Here is a 14,388-nt window from a genome sequence, read left to right as displayed (position 1 = left end):
TTTATGCTTTGTGTATGTCTAAAATAATTTCATTGAAAAACTTGCTGAAAGGGGCTTCTTGGAACTGTGTCAGCCAACAAACCTACTTCTTAGGACACACGTTTTTGTCACTTTCTTTGTCTTCAGTGGCTTTCCTTGCACTTCTTTCTCTTCTTGTTTTCTGCTTTCTTCTGTTTTCTGACCTTTTTACTTCATCTCCAGCATGTCAGTGGTCACTTCTGTGAGCATTTCCCAAGTAAGCCTATACTCCTCCTTACCCTCCTTTATAGCTTCCAGTTTGGGTTTCTCTCTTTCTTTTTTAAGATTTGTTTATTTGAGAAAGAGAAAATGGACATGTACATGCAAGTTGGAAGCAGACTCTCAGCTGAGCACAGAACCCAACCCAGGACTTGGTCCCAGGACCCTGAGATCATGACCTGAGCTGAAATCAAGAGTCAGCTGTTTAACAGACTGAGCCACCCAGGTGCTCCCCAGTCTGTATTTCTCGCTGCTTGTTTAACATATCCACCTGAGTTTCATAACACAAGCGCAGTATGTTCATAGTAACTTACTGATACTTAACACTGTCAGTTTTTTCTGTTTCTCAGCTTGAAACCTCCAAGTCATTACTGATACTTTTCTGTGTTCTAAATTTTTACCTCTGTCAAGGCATCATTGCTTTAAGAAGTTATAGCTGCCCCCTTTAAATATTTGTATTTGTACCATTCTTCTATCATTTCACTTTGTTACTTCCTATGTGTCCTTTTCTTTAATGTTTTCTGCAAGCTCTGTCAGCTTTATTAAATTTTATTTGTTGTAATTTTAATTGAGGACCCATCTATACCTTTATCACTTTGATACAATGTTTATTTGGGTAAATCTCCTTTTAAGGATGAAGATGAAGCTACTGGTGTTTGGGTGATCCCTACCTCAGATCCAGCTGCTAACTTCCATCCTGCTAAACCCAAAGATTTTTCAGCTTTCATTAACCTGGTGGAATTTTGCAGGTATTTTTAAAAATTTTAATTATTTAAGGGTGGAAATCACCGTTCTGGCTATAGGATAGGAAAACCACTTATGTAGATGTATGAAATGAAATAGTAAAAGAATTAAACTCTAACTTTGCTTATATGAACCATTAAAATATATTTAAACATTCCAGCTTAGAGTTACCATTGTTTTTCTCTTTGAAAGATGCTCAGGTAGGGGAAAAAAAGGAATATGAAAATGTTTATGTAATGGAATCATACACCTTTTTGATTATATCCCTTATAATTTTGAAGCTGAATAAAAATATATGATAAAAATTCTACATTAAGCTTTTAATTTGTTTTTACAGAGAAATTCTTCCTGAGAAACATGTAGAATTTTTTGAGCCATGGATACATTCATTTGCATATGAATTAATTTTGCAGTCTACACGGTTGCCTCTCATCAGTGGTTTTTACAAATTGCTCTCTGTTGCTATGAGAAATGCCAAGAAAATAAAATATTTTAAGGTAAGTGTTTTTTTCTGGGAACATTGAATATTCTTGTGTTTTTTTAGGTTGCATGAGTGTGTATAAAGGCATTATAAAAGATTATAGTGTATTGCAGTTTTAAAAATCTCTATTTTACATACTTTTAAAAACTGATAACATGAGTGGCAATTGAATGACACTGTTAAAAAAGTTAATTAATAGCATTTTCTGTTCTGATTTACTAGCACCTGGCTAATAAGGTTAGATTAACAGCGGTTCTCAAAGTGTGGTTGTAGGACCAGTATCGACATTACTTGGGACATCTGTGCCCTTTCCAGATTTACCTAATCAGAAACTCTGGGGGCAAGGCTGAGCAATCTGTGCTAACAAACCACCCAGGTCCTCTGGTGACTAGTGACATTTGAGGATAGCTAAATTAGTATACCTAACACCCTAGTCAATTATGAGTGGTCCAGCTGGTTAGTTATAAGATGAATAGTTCTCCTGGGTCATAGGTATATGTGTTGGAAGACAGGGAAGGGGGAATAGATTAAGCTAGGCCTCTGGCTTTTGACCAGCCATTCATTTTCCATCATATGCTTTGTTTCTCGCTGACCTTTGCCTGAAGTGTTACTGGGGCCAATTTTTTTCCTGTCTGCAGAAGGCCTTGGCAAAGTGAAAATGAATTCATCCCTTAGAAGTAAGACTGGGAACTGCTAGATTAGGGCATTCAAATCCATAATTATTGTTCACTTTACTGATTTACTGCTTTATTCAATAGGAAGTTGGTCTGAAGAGTCAGACACAGTCTCCTGCGGATCCAGAAAAATATTCTTGCTTTGCTTTACTTGCAAAATTTGGTAAAGAGGTAACTTTGAAATGATTTATGCAGTATTATCATATGCTATTTAAAAAGGGAAGTATATTGATAAAAAAATCTTAGTGATCATAAATTGTCTAATTACTTAAAAATTGGTTTGCTTAATCCAGATTGGGATTAAGGGATTAGGAAACACTAATAGAGGAAATCATTGTGTTTCAAAAGCCCCTGAGTTTTCATGATACAGCTTGAATGATGGCAACTTGAAACTAATGGATTCTTTAGCTCTCTTATAATAAGAACTAAGTACTTCAACAAATGAACTTTTCCTGGAGATCAGCTTAATTTGTAAACTAGGCTATGTCATATAAGCTGCATGATCACCTTTTATGTTTGAGAATAGGGTAAATGTTTTTTAATGATTTTTCAAATTATAGGCTCCAGGTACATAGCACTTTATTACTCTTCTTTCTTATTAAGGTATCAGTTAAAATGAAGCAATACAAAGATGAACTTTTGGCCTCCTGTTTGACCTTTATTCTGTCCCTGCCACATGACATCATTGAACTTGATATTAGAGCCTACGTTCCTGCATTGCAGGTAGATGCATTGTCTTAAGCAAATCCATTTTCTTCACATAATGTTATGTTTTCCAGAAAACATGGTATTAAGGTCTTGCCACTGCAGTCATGGTTGGTGCTTACCCATAAAACACCCCTGGTTCTGCCACTTAGTAGCTTTGGGGTTTAGGATACTTGGCTTGGCCTCTCAAAGCTTCCCTTATAGGTGGACATGAGGATTAAACCTGTGTATTAAAAGTCTGCAGTATAACACCAACTACGTAGACTGGTGGTGCTTGTTTTCCCAAGCATGACCTGGGGTGCACCTGCTCACCTCCAGCAATATCTGTCAGTAGAAGCGTTTATTCATTAGAAACCAAAACTGATTGGTGTTTTTTTCTATAAATATTAAATTCCCTGCATTTCAGTTTACCTTGTTTGTATTAATATATAGATGGCTTTTAAACTGGGCCTGAGCTATACCCCATTGGCAGAAGTAGCCCTGAATGCCTTAGAAGAATGGTCACTTTACATCTGCAAACATGTAATTCAGCCCCATTATACAGACATTTTACCCAGCCTTGATGGATATCTGAAAACTTCAGCCTTATCAGGTAAGGTTTAGAAGAATTGTGATGTGTATCTTAAATAAAATGGTAATGTAATAATTTTAATAGGACTATTTGTATTTTGTAACTTCTGAAATTTGAACATTCCTAAAATATGTTTGATTGATATTTATGTTATCTTCCCAATAGCCAATATAATTGGGACATAAATAACACTGGAACATATAATTGAGGTATTAAACCTGTTTTTCATTTTACTCACTTACATCCTATCAAGATTTATAAAATCTTCAAGGGCAAGAACTCTATCTCTAGTATCTTGAACTCCTTATAGATCCTAATACACTGCCTTGCAATAAATAAATAAATTGTTAAATGGGAATTAAAACTATAAAAATTCAATACTAATTTTACATTTTGTTGAGTTTTACTGGTTTTCCAAATATAATTGATGAAGCACTAATGTTAGCCAGTTTTGAAGAATTATCATAGTAGAAATAGGTTTGGGAAAAGATTAAAAGGAATCTTTTAATTTTACCCACTCTCTGTTTTTCCCTGTCTTCTAATTATCTAGAATACACATTTATGAATAGATAAATCCTTTCCTTAAAACAATCACAGTATCTTATTAATTTAAAGGAACAAAGAAAAATAGCAGTTAGAGTTTAGGAGGACAGATTTACTTGAACCAGAATGAAGATGGACATTGTTATTAGATGGAGCAAAAAGAAAGATTCAGATTGGAGAAAGACACTGAAATATTGCCAAGAATTTAAATATTATTGCCATGAAAAATTAAGTGAATTAAGTGAAAAATTAGGTTAATTTGTAAAACTATGTAAATCTTTTTTTTTTTTTTTTAAGATTTTGTTTATTTATTTGACAGACAGAGATCTCAAGTAGGCAGAGAGGCAGGCAGAGGGGTCGGGGGAGCAAGCTCCCCGCTGAGCAGAGAGCCCAGTGTGGGGCTCGATCCCAGGACCCTGGGACCATGACTTGAGCCGAAGGCAGAGGCTTTAACCCACTGAGCCACCCAGGCGCCCCTATGTAAATCATTTTTCTGTTCAACTTAAGTTTTGTTGGTTTGGAAACATTAGGTGGAAGCTCTGTGACACATTTTATTCATTGAGTCTGGTTTTTATGACACCCTTGATGCATATTCAGAGTTTAAGAAGAGTCACAGTTTTGAGAGATTTTCTGTAAATGCTAGAAATAACAAGCATTATTTAGAGACAAAAAATATAAGCTAATTAATGTTTATATATATAAGCTAATTAATGTTTATAGTTTACTTAGGCTTTTAAAATTAACATTATGTAAGGATTGCTGCTATTTGAGTAAATCACTAAAAATACATGGACTTAGTTTATTTTTTGTGAAGATTTTATTTATTTATTTGACAGAGAGAGAGATAGCGAGAGAGGGAATACAAGCAGGGGTAGTGGGAGAGGGAGAAGCACGCCTCCCACCAAGCAGGGATCCTGATGCAGGGCTGGATCACAACCCGAGCCTAAGGCAGACACCTAATGACTAAGCCACCGAGGCGCCTCTACCTACATGGATTTAATTAAAAAAAAATGATTCTGTCTAGTAACAAATGGTACTTTTTGCTTTCGGGAATTTAGTTCTGTCAGTTAGCTCATTGAAAAAATTTATGTTTCTTTTGGGGTCCTTGGGTGACTCAGTCGGTCAGATGTCTGACCTCAGCTCAGGTCATGATCTCAGGGTCCTGGAATCAAGCTCTGTGTCAGGCTTCCTGCTCAGCAGGGAGTCTGCTTCTCCTTCTTCCTCTCTGTCTGCCTCTCCCCGGACTCATGCTCTTTCTGTCTCTCAAATAAATAAATAAATAAAATCTTTAAGAGAAAAGAAAAGATTTATGTTTCTTTTAAATTAATAAGGGACGGTACTGTAATTCTTTTAAGTAAAGGATTTACTCATAAATATGTGTATTCTAGATTATTAGAAGATAGTGAAAAACAGAGAGTGGGTAAAATCAAATAAAAGAAAATCCATAATCTTAAAGACAACTACTCTTTTTATTTATTTTTTTAAAGATTTTATTTATTTGAAAGAGAATAAGATGGGAGAAAGTCAGAGGGAGAAGTAGACTCCATGGAGCTGGGAGCCCAATGTGGGACTCGATCCCAGGACTCCGGGATCATGACCTGAGCCAAAGGCAGTTGCTTAACTAACTGAGCCACCCAGGCGGCCCCACAACTACTCTTTTTAGTAATGTTTTATTTGAAATGATCAAACTTTCAGGATAGTTGCATTAATAGTGAAAGGAACTCCTGTATACTCTTTACACAGATTCCACAAGTAAGATTTTGTTCCTTGTGCTTTATTGTTACATGTACTCTCCTTGTATTACAAGATAATACATGTGTGTGTATTTATACATGACTTTTTTTTTCTGAACCCCTTATGATTGCGGAAACCATGGATATTTATGCCTAAATGTTGCAATGTGTCTGTCTTTCTTTCTTTCTTTCTTTTTAAGGTTTCATTTATTTTAGAGAGACAGGGCTTGAACAGGGGGAGGAGCAAAAAGAGAGGGACAAGCAGACTGTGTGCTGAGTGTGGAGCCTGATGCAGGGCTCAACCCAGTGACCCTGAGATCACGACCAAGCTGAAACCAGGAGTCAGTCACTTAACCGACCGAGCCACTCAGGTGCCCCACAATGTGTATTTCTTAAGAATGAGGACATTATTTTACGTAACCATGGTATCATTATCAAAATCAGGAAAAATAACATGGGTACATTATTCTTTTCTAATCTACAGTCCATATGTAGATTTCTTAGTTGTCCCATTAATTTCTTTTATAGCTGTATTTTTCCTGGTCCAGAATTCAGTCTAGGATCATGTTTCATTTAATAGTCATAGTGCCTTAGCTTCCTTGAATGTGGGTATCTCTTCACCCTTTCTTAGTTCTCATAATGTTGACATTTTTTGAAGATTATAGGCCATGTATTTTTAGTGTGGGCTTGTCCGATGTCTCATAATAGGATTCAGTTGTGCTGTTTTGAGAAAAACACCCAGAACTGACGCTGTGGACTCCTCACAGCGTCATGATAGTAATTGGTGCCATTACCAGTCATGTTCATTTTGACCTTTTGCTTAGTGAGTTTCTGCTTCATATTTTCCTGACTATAAATTGACTGCTTTCACTTGGTGGGAGTTAAACTCTTCTTCTCCTCTTCTTAAAGTGATTCAGTCCTAAGACCTTCAGGTGGTACAGAGGAAGTTAGGTGTTAGCAGTGGTGCTCCCCAGGAACATGAAGACAGCCCTGAGGGGCAGCCTGGCATGGGTGTCAGAATTGGAGCAGGGTGGGGGGCACCCACATGTTGGGGCAGCCTTATAGGGTATGGGGGTCAAAGCAGGATGGGGAATGTGACATATGGGGGATTGATCAAATAAATAGATTAAGGTTAATGGAAACTAGGTTTCCCTTTGTTAGAGAGGGGAGTTATAAGTAGAGAAAACTAAAGTGAACCCTGTGGTATTGAATAGGAAGTGGATGTATCTGTGTGAAATCGTTCTCCCTCCTTCCCTCCCTCTCTCTTTTTTTCTCTCTTTGTCTTTTTCTCACATGAACACACGTATATACATATGTGGTTAAGTAAAGGTAGAAATAGAGATGAAAGTGTGTGTGTGTGTGTGTGTGTGTGTAAAATACGTGCATATATTTCCGATCAGTCCACTTAAAGGACCTGCCTTGGAGTAGTGATACCTTAATAGTAATGAGCAAACCTATTGCCCAGACTGTAGCTTCTAAATGTCACTGTACACTAAAAGAAACTAGTACTCTTTGGAGAGATGATTGGCTCCAGCTTGGGACCGGGAATATACAAGATAGACCTAGAATACTGTATTTTCTGAGACATCGGGAAATTAAGGAAGTGTTCAAAGAATGATGGAGAAAAGTTGCAGGCCAAATTAGGGATAATTTGGGTCAGCAAAAGAAGATAATCACAGGGAAGGATCAAGACAGTGGAGTAGAAGAATTCTGAGTGTACTTCCTCCCGTGGACGTACCAAGCTACAATCACATATAGAGCACCTCTCTCTGAGAATGACCTCTGACTAACAAAACAGGTCTTTTACAGCTAAAGGTAAAGAAAAAGTCACATTGAGACAGGAAGGGCAGACATGAAGACTGGCTAAGACCCTTACCCCCAGTGCAAAGACCCACAAACAGGAGGGCGGTTCTCCCCGAGGAGCAAAGGGTTCAAGGCCTATATTGGGCACCTCTTTCCTGGGAACCTGTACCAGGAAGATGAGCCCCATGATACATGGTTTTCAAAACCACTGAGACTTAATTCTGGAAGAGTTGAAAGGCTATGGAAAACCAAGACTGCACTCTTAAAGGGCATATATATAGACTCACTCTGAGACTGAGCATAGAGGAAGCAGTTTGAAAAACACCTAGGCCATATGTGGAGGAGAGTAACTGGCTGATTTTAGAGTGTGTGCTGGAGGGGCAGGGCTACGTAGGAACTTTCTCTGGGAATGGAAGTGTTAATGGATGCCAGCTCTGACAACTCTGTCTTGCTGGCACCATTCACCCTGTCCTGATGTTCCTTTGTGAACCAGCCCTATGCAACCTGCCCACTTTGGAAGGTACCCCTCCAAAATGGCTCCCACCACACTGTACTGGCAGGTGACTTTGGCCCAGACCAATGCTGCTCAACCCCAAGAGGCTCCAACCCCATCACATCCTGTAGGCAGCCTCAGCCAGGACTGCTTCCCCACCATCAACTCCTGCCTTGCAGCCCCACCACCAGTGTACCCAGAACAGTCATAGCCAGCCTTCACAGACAGCAGATTAGATGATATAAAAGAATGGATCAGTGAACACAGGGTGGTGGCAAGACAGGGAGATGGAAATTACTACAGGGTGGTAAGGACAGAGTGTTGGAAATTACTCAAATGAAACAGGAAAAGAAAAATGAATTTTTAAAAATAAGAATAAGGGTTCTTTGGGGCAATATCAAGCATACTAACAGGAGACCAGAAGAAGTAGACAATGGGACAGAAATTTTACTTGAGTAAGTAATGGCTGAAAACTTCCCTAACCTTCGGGAGGAAACAGACATCCAGGTCCAAGAAACACAGAGAGATCCAAACAAGCTGAACCCAAAGAGGTCCATAGCAAGCCACATAAATTAAGTAAAAAAAAAAAACAAAAAAAAAAACAATACAATCCTAAAAGCAGCAAGAGAAAAGCAACTAATTATATAGAAAGAAAACCCAGTTTATGAACTGATTTTTCAGCCAAAACTTTGCAGGCCAGAAGAGAGGAGCATGATTTTTTTTAAAATGATGAAAAGAAAGAAAGAAAAAACAAAAAACAACTACAATCAAGGATAGTCTTCCCAGTGAGGTTATCATCCAGAATTAAAGGAGAGAGAGGTTTCTCAGACAAACAAAAACCGAAGGAGTTTATCACTATAAAACAGGCCTTACAAGAAACATTAAAGGGACTTCTTTAAGTTGAAAAGCAAGGGCATTAATTAGTAACAAGAAAATACATAAAAGAACAAATCTCACTAGTAAAGGTAAATACATAGTGAAAGTAGTGGATTAATCACTTGTAAAGCTAATATGAAGGTTAGAAAACAGAAGTAGTAAAAACAGTGGTATCTATGATAATTAGTTAAGAGACTGCAAAATAAAGAAATGTAAAATATTAAAAAACAAAACATTAGGAGTAGTAAAAATGTGCTACTTTTAGAATATGTTATATTTTAAGTAACCATCTTTTTTTTTTTTTTAAGATTTTATTTATTTGACAGGTAGAGACAGAGCATGAGTAGGGTTGGGGGCAGAGGAAGAGGTAGAAGCAGAGTGCCCACCGAACTGGGAACCTGATGTGGGACTCAGTCCAAGGACCCTGAGATCATGGCATGAGCCAAAGGCAGACGCTTAACCGACTGAGCTACCTAGGCGCCCCTAATGATGTCAGTTTAAAATGGACTGTTGTATACAAAGGATGTTAGGAACCTCATGGTAAACACAATTCAAAAACCTATAATAGGTACACAAATAATAAAGAGAAAGGAACCCAAATGCAACAGTTAAAGTCATCATATCACAAGGGAGGAGAATAAGAGGAAGGGATGAGAACTATAACACCAGAGAACAATGAACAAAATGGCAATAAGTACATACCTATCAATAATTACTTTAAGTGTAAATGTACTAATGCTCCAGTCAAAAGACAGAGGGTGAATGAATTTTAAAAACAAACTAAATGAGTGCCATCAATGTGCTGCCTGTAATGACTCACTTCAGATCAAAAGACAAAAAGACATACAGACTGAAAGTGAAGGGATGGAAAGATCCTCTATGCAACTGGAAATGAAGAGAAAAGAAAATCCAGGGTAGTAGTACTTCTGTTGGACAAAATAGACCTTTTTTTTTTTTTTTTAAGATTTTTATTTATTTATTTGACAGAGCTCACAAGTAGGCAGAGAGGCAGGCAGAGAGAGAGAGAGGAGGAAGCAGGCTCCCCGCCGAGCAGAGAGCCCGATGCGGGGCTCGATCCCAGGACCCTGAGAGCATGACCTGAGCTGAAGGCAGAGGCCTTAACCCACTGAGCCACCCAGGCGCCCCTTTTTTAAATTTTATTTTTATAAATACTTTTTGTGTTTTGACTTTTTTAAAAAAATGTGAGACAATATAGCCTTCAAAAGAAGACTATAACAAGGGACAAGCTCATTACATGATGGTAAAGGAATCAATCCAACAAGGGTACATAACAATTGAAAATATCTGTGTACCCGACCAACATAGGAACACCTAAATATGTCGAGCAAAAATTTACAAGGGAGAAATCAGCAGTAATACAATAATAGTAGGAGACTTTTAACACCCCATTTACCTCAGTAAATCAATCGTTCATACAGAGAATCAATAAGGAAATAGTGGCCTTAAATAACACATTGGACCAGATGGACTTCTTAGATATATATAGAACATTCCTTCCAAAAGCAGCAGAATATGCATTCTTTTTGATTGCATGTGGGACATTCGCTAGGACATTCTCTAGGACAAATCATGTTAGGCCACAAAAGAAGTTTCAATGTGAGAAGACTGAAGGTATATAAGCCATCTTTTCTGACTGTAATAGTATGAAACTATATATCAACTACAAGGGGAAAGAACTGGAATAAACAAACTGGTAGAGGCTAAACAACATGGTCACTAAACAGCTAATGAGTCAAGTTAGAAAGCAAAGAGAAAATTAAAAAATACTTTGAGAGGCTCCTGGGTGGCTCAGTTGGTCATCTGCCTTTGGCTCGGGTCGTGATTCTGGGGTCCTGGGATTGAGCCCCATGTTGGGCTCCCTGCTTAGCAGGGACCCTGCTTCTCCCTCTCCGTCTGCCACTCTCCCCGCTCATGTGCTTTCTCTCTCTCTCAAGTAAATAAATAAAATCTTAAAAAGATAAAAAATATTTGAGACAAATAAAAATAGGAACATAACATTCCAAAGCCTATGGGACACAGTAAAAGCAATTCTGAGGAAAATTTATAGCAATATAGGGCAATCTCAGGAAACAAAAGTCTCAAACCGTCTAACTTTATATCTAAAGGAACTAGAAAAAGACAAAGCACAAAGTTAGTAAAAGGAGGGAAATAATAAAGATCAGAACAGAAATGAAACAGATCAAAAAAGTAGAAAAGATCAACAAAACTAAGCTGGTTCTTTGAACATATTTTTTAAAAAATGGAGGGGCACCTGTGTGGTTCAGTTGTCAGGTGTCTGCCTTCAGCTCAGGTCAAGGTCTCTGGGTCCTGGGATTGGGACCCACTTTGGGCTCCCTGCTACACGAGAAGCTTGCTTCTCCCTCCCCCACTCCCCCTGTTTATGTTCCCTCTCTCACTGTGTCTCTCTCAAATAAAATCTTTAAAAAAAAAAAAAAAAGGATAAACCATTAGCTAGACTCATCAAGAAAAAAGAGAGCCCAAATAAAATCAGAAATGAAGGAGAAGCTACAACTGATACCATGAGAGTACAAGGGGTTATGAGAAATTACTACAAATAATTATATGCCAATAAGGACACTAGGACAACCTAGTGTTTCTAGATAAATTCTAGAAACATGCAATCATCCAAGACTGAATTAGGAAGAACTGGAAAACCTGAACCAACCTATTACTAGTAAGGGCGTTGAATTGGTATTCAAAAAACCCCTAACAACAAAAGTGCAGAACCAGATGGCTTCACAGGTGAATTCTACTACCATTTAAAGAAAAATTAATACCTATCCTCAAACTTTCAAAAGTTCAAAAAGGAGAGCACCTGGGTGGCTCAGTTGATTAAGCACCTGCCTTTGGCTCAGGTCATGATCTCGGGGTCCTGGGATCACGCCCTGCATTGGGCTCCCTCCTGTCAGGGAACCTGGTTCTCCCTCTCCTTCCCACTTTCTCTCACTATCTCTCAAATGAATAGGTAAAAAATCTTTTTTAAAAAAGAAAGTTGAAGGAATGCTTTTAGATAATTATACAAGGCCAGTACAACCAGGTAACCACAACCAGACAAAGACACTACAAAAGAAGAAAATTACAGGTCAGCATCCTTAATGAACATAGATGCAAAAAAAAACCTCATTAAATATTATATATATAAGCAAACTGAATTCAACAATACATCAAAAGGATCATACAGAGTGATCAAGTGGGATTGATTCCAGGGAAGTAAGGATGGTTCAACATCCACAAATCAATCAGTGTGATACACCACATTAACAAAATGAGGGATAAAAATAATATGATCTTCTTAAGCAGAAAAAGCATTTGACACAATTCATCCAATTTTGATAAAAGAAAAAAAAAACCTCAACCAAGTGGGTATAGAGGGGCCATACCTCAACACAATAAAGTCTGTGTATGACTATTTATTTATTTATTTATTAAGACTCACAGCTAACATCATACTCTGTGGTAAAAAGCTAAAAGCTTTTCCTTTTTTTTTAAAAAAAAGATTTTATTTATTTATTTGACAGAGATCACAAGTAGGCAGAGAGACAGGCAGAGAGAGAGGAAGGGAAGCAGTCTCCCTGCCAAGCAGAGAGCCCGATGCGGGGCTCAAACCCAGGACTCTGGGATCATGACCTGAGCCGAAGGCAGAAGCTTTAACCCACTGAGCCACCAAGGCGCCCCTAAAAGCTTTTCTTTTAAGATCAGCAACGAGATAAGAATGTCAGCTCGCATCACTTTTATTCAGTGTGGTACTGATGTCCTTGCCATGGTAATCAGACCAAAAAATAAAAGGCATCTAGACTGGTAAGAAAGAAGTAAAACATGTAAAACTGTAATTTGCAGGGGACATTATACTATATATAGAAAACCCTGAAGACACCACTAAAAAACTTACCCATTAATTCGGAAAGTTGCGGGATACAGAATTAATATACAGAAGTCCTTTGCACATCTGTATACTAATAACTGTCAGAGGAATTACGAAAATTCTATTAACAATTGCATCAAAAAGAATAAAATACCTAGGAATAACCAAGGAGGTGAAAGACCTGTACTCTGAAACTATAATATTATAATGTTAATGGAAGAAATTGAATATGGTACAAATAAATGGAAAGATAAACCCTACTCGTGGTTTGGAAGAATTAATATTGTTAAAATGTCTGTACTATTCAAATCAATTTACAGATTCAGCGCAGACTCTATCAAAATACCACTAGCATTTTTCACAGAATAGAACAAATAATCCCAAAATTTGTATGAACCACAGAAGACCCTACATAGCCAAAGCCATCTTGAGAAGTATAAAGCTGGAGATATCACACTCCCAGATTTCAAATGATACTACAAAGCTTAGTAATCGGAAAGTATTTTACTGGCACAAACACACACATAGATCAGTGGAATAGAATGGAGAGCCCAGAAATAAACCCACTCATGTGTGGTCGATTAATCTACACTAAGAAGGTAAGAATATGCAATGAGGAAAGGACAGTCTCTTCAACAAATGGTGCTGAGAAAACTAGAGAGTTGCATGTGAAAGAATGAGACCAGACCATAGACAAAAATTATCTCAAAATGGATTAGAGACCTAAATGTAAGAGCTGAATTCATAAAATGCCTAAAATGTAGGAAGTAAACTGTTGGACTTTAAGCTGTATTATCTTCTGTCTCCTCAAGCAAGGACAACAAAAGCAAACATAAGCCCAACCTTAAAACAGCAGTTCTGTCTTCTCATACTAATACTAAGCACTGCTAACATCTTAGATGTTATACATGTTAGCATGATCTTCAAGTCAGTAGGTCCTTAAAAAAATTGGCTTTCACTTTTAATGTAACTATTGCTGGTTCTAACTCACATAAGCAAAGATCTGTGGGAGTCCTACTAAGTCCCAATTGTGAAAAGCAGTCCACATACCAAAAAGCCTGAGTTTGTGAGAAAATTACTCTCCTAAGTTGAGAACCAAACCACACCCAAAATTCTATTTCTTTTTTTTTTCCCCTTATTTACTTATTTATTTAGACAGACAGACAGACAACCAGCCAGAGAAGGAATATACAGGCAGGGGGAGTGGGAGAGGGAGAAACATGCTTCCTGCTGAGCAGGGAGCCCCACACGGGGCTCTATCCCAGGACGCTAGCATCATGACCTGAGCGGAAGGCAGATGCTTAACTGAACCATCCAGGTGCCTCCCAAAATTGTATTTCCGCAGTATTGCTGCTACTGTAGCTTTAACAGCTCATTGAATGTAACTTACTACAAATTTTTTACCAAGAAAACTTGGAGTGAATAATAGAGAATTGTTTTCCATACTCCCCAGACTTTCTCGGGACTCTCAGAGCTTGTGAGCACATGACACCATTGTCTGCAGCCACATCCATCCTTCTACAACTCCAGGTGGCAACATACACACATTCATTAACATGATCCCAAGGTCCTGCCGAGTTATATTCTCTTTCTTTCTTTCTTTCTTTCTTTCTTTCTTTCTTTCTTTCTTTCTTTCTTTCTTTCT

The 14,388-nt window shown here is 37.9% G+C and overlaps 1 protein-coding gene across 7 annotated transcripts in view; it reads left to right on the top strand.

Moving 5' to 3' along the window:
• PRKDC (protein kinase, DNA-activated, catalytic subunit) overlaps positions 1-14,388 on the top strand; it is a 229,284-nt gene that overhangs the window by 22,666 nt on the left and 192,230 nt on the right. For all 7 annotated transcript variants that reach the window (XM_032841194.1, XM_032841195.1, XM_032841198.1 and 4 more), the window contains 5 exons: positions 871-986; positions 1,319-1,478; positions 2,221-2,307; positions 2,740-2,859; positions 3,274-3,433. In XM_032841194.1, coding sequence (XP_032697085.1) covers positions 871-986; positions 1,319-1,478; positions 2,221-2,307; positions 2,740-2,859; positions 3,274-3,433 — 643 coding nt within the window. The remainder of the gene's footprint in view (positions 1-870; positions 987-1,318; positions 1,479-2,220; positions 2,308-2,739; positions 2,860-3,273; positions 3,434-14,388) is intronic.

This window comes from Lontra canadensis, unplaced genomic scaffold (genome assembly GCF_010015895.1).
Source record: "Lontra canadensis isolate GAN:19392208 unplaced genomic scaffold, GSC_riverotter_1.0 scaffold121, whole genome shotgun sequence".
Lineage (NCBI taxonomy): Eukaryota > Metazoa > Chordata > Mammalia > Carnivora > Mustelidae > Lontra > Lontra canadensis.
This window is presented reverse-complemented; position numbering and strand designations above follow the sequence as displayed.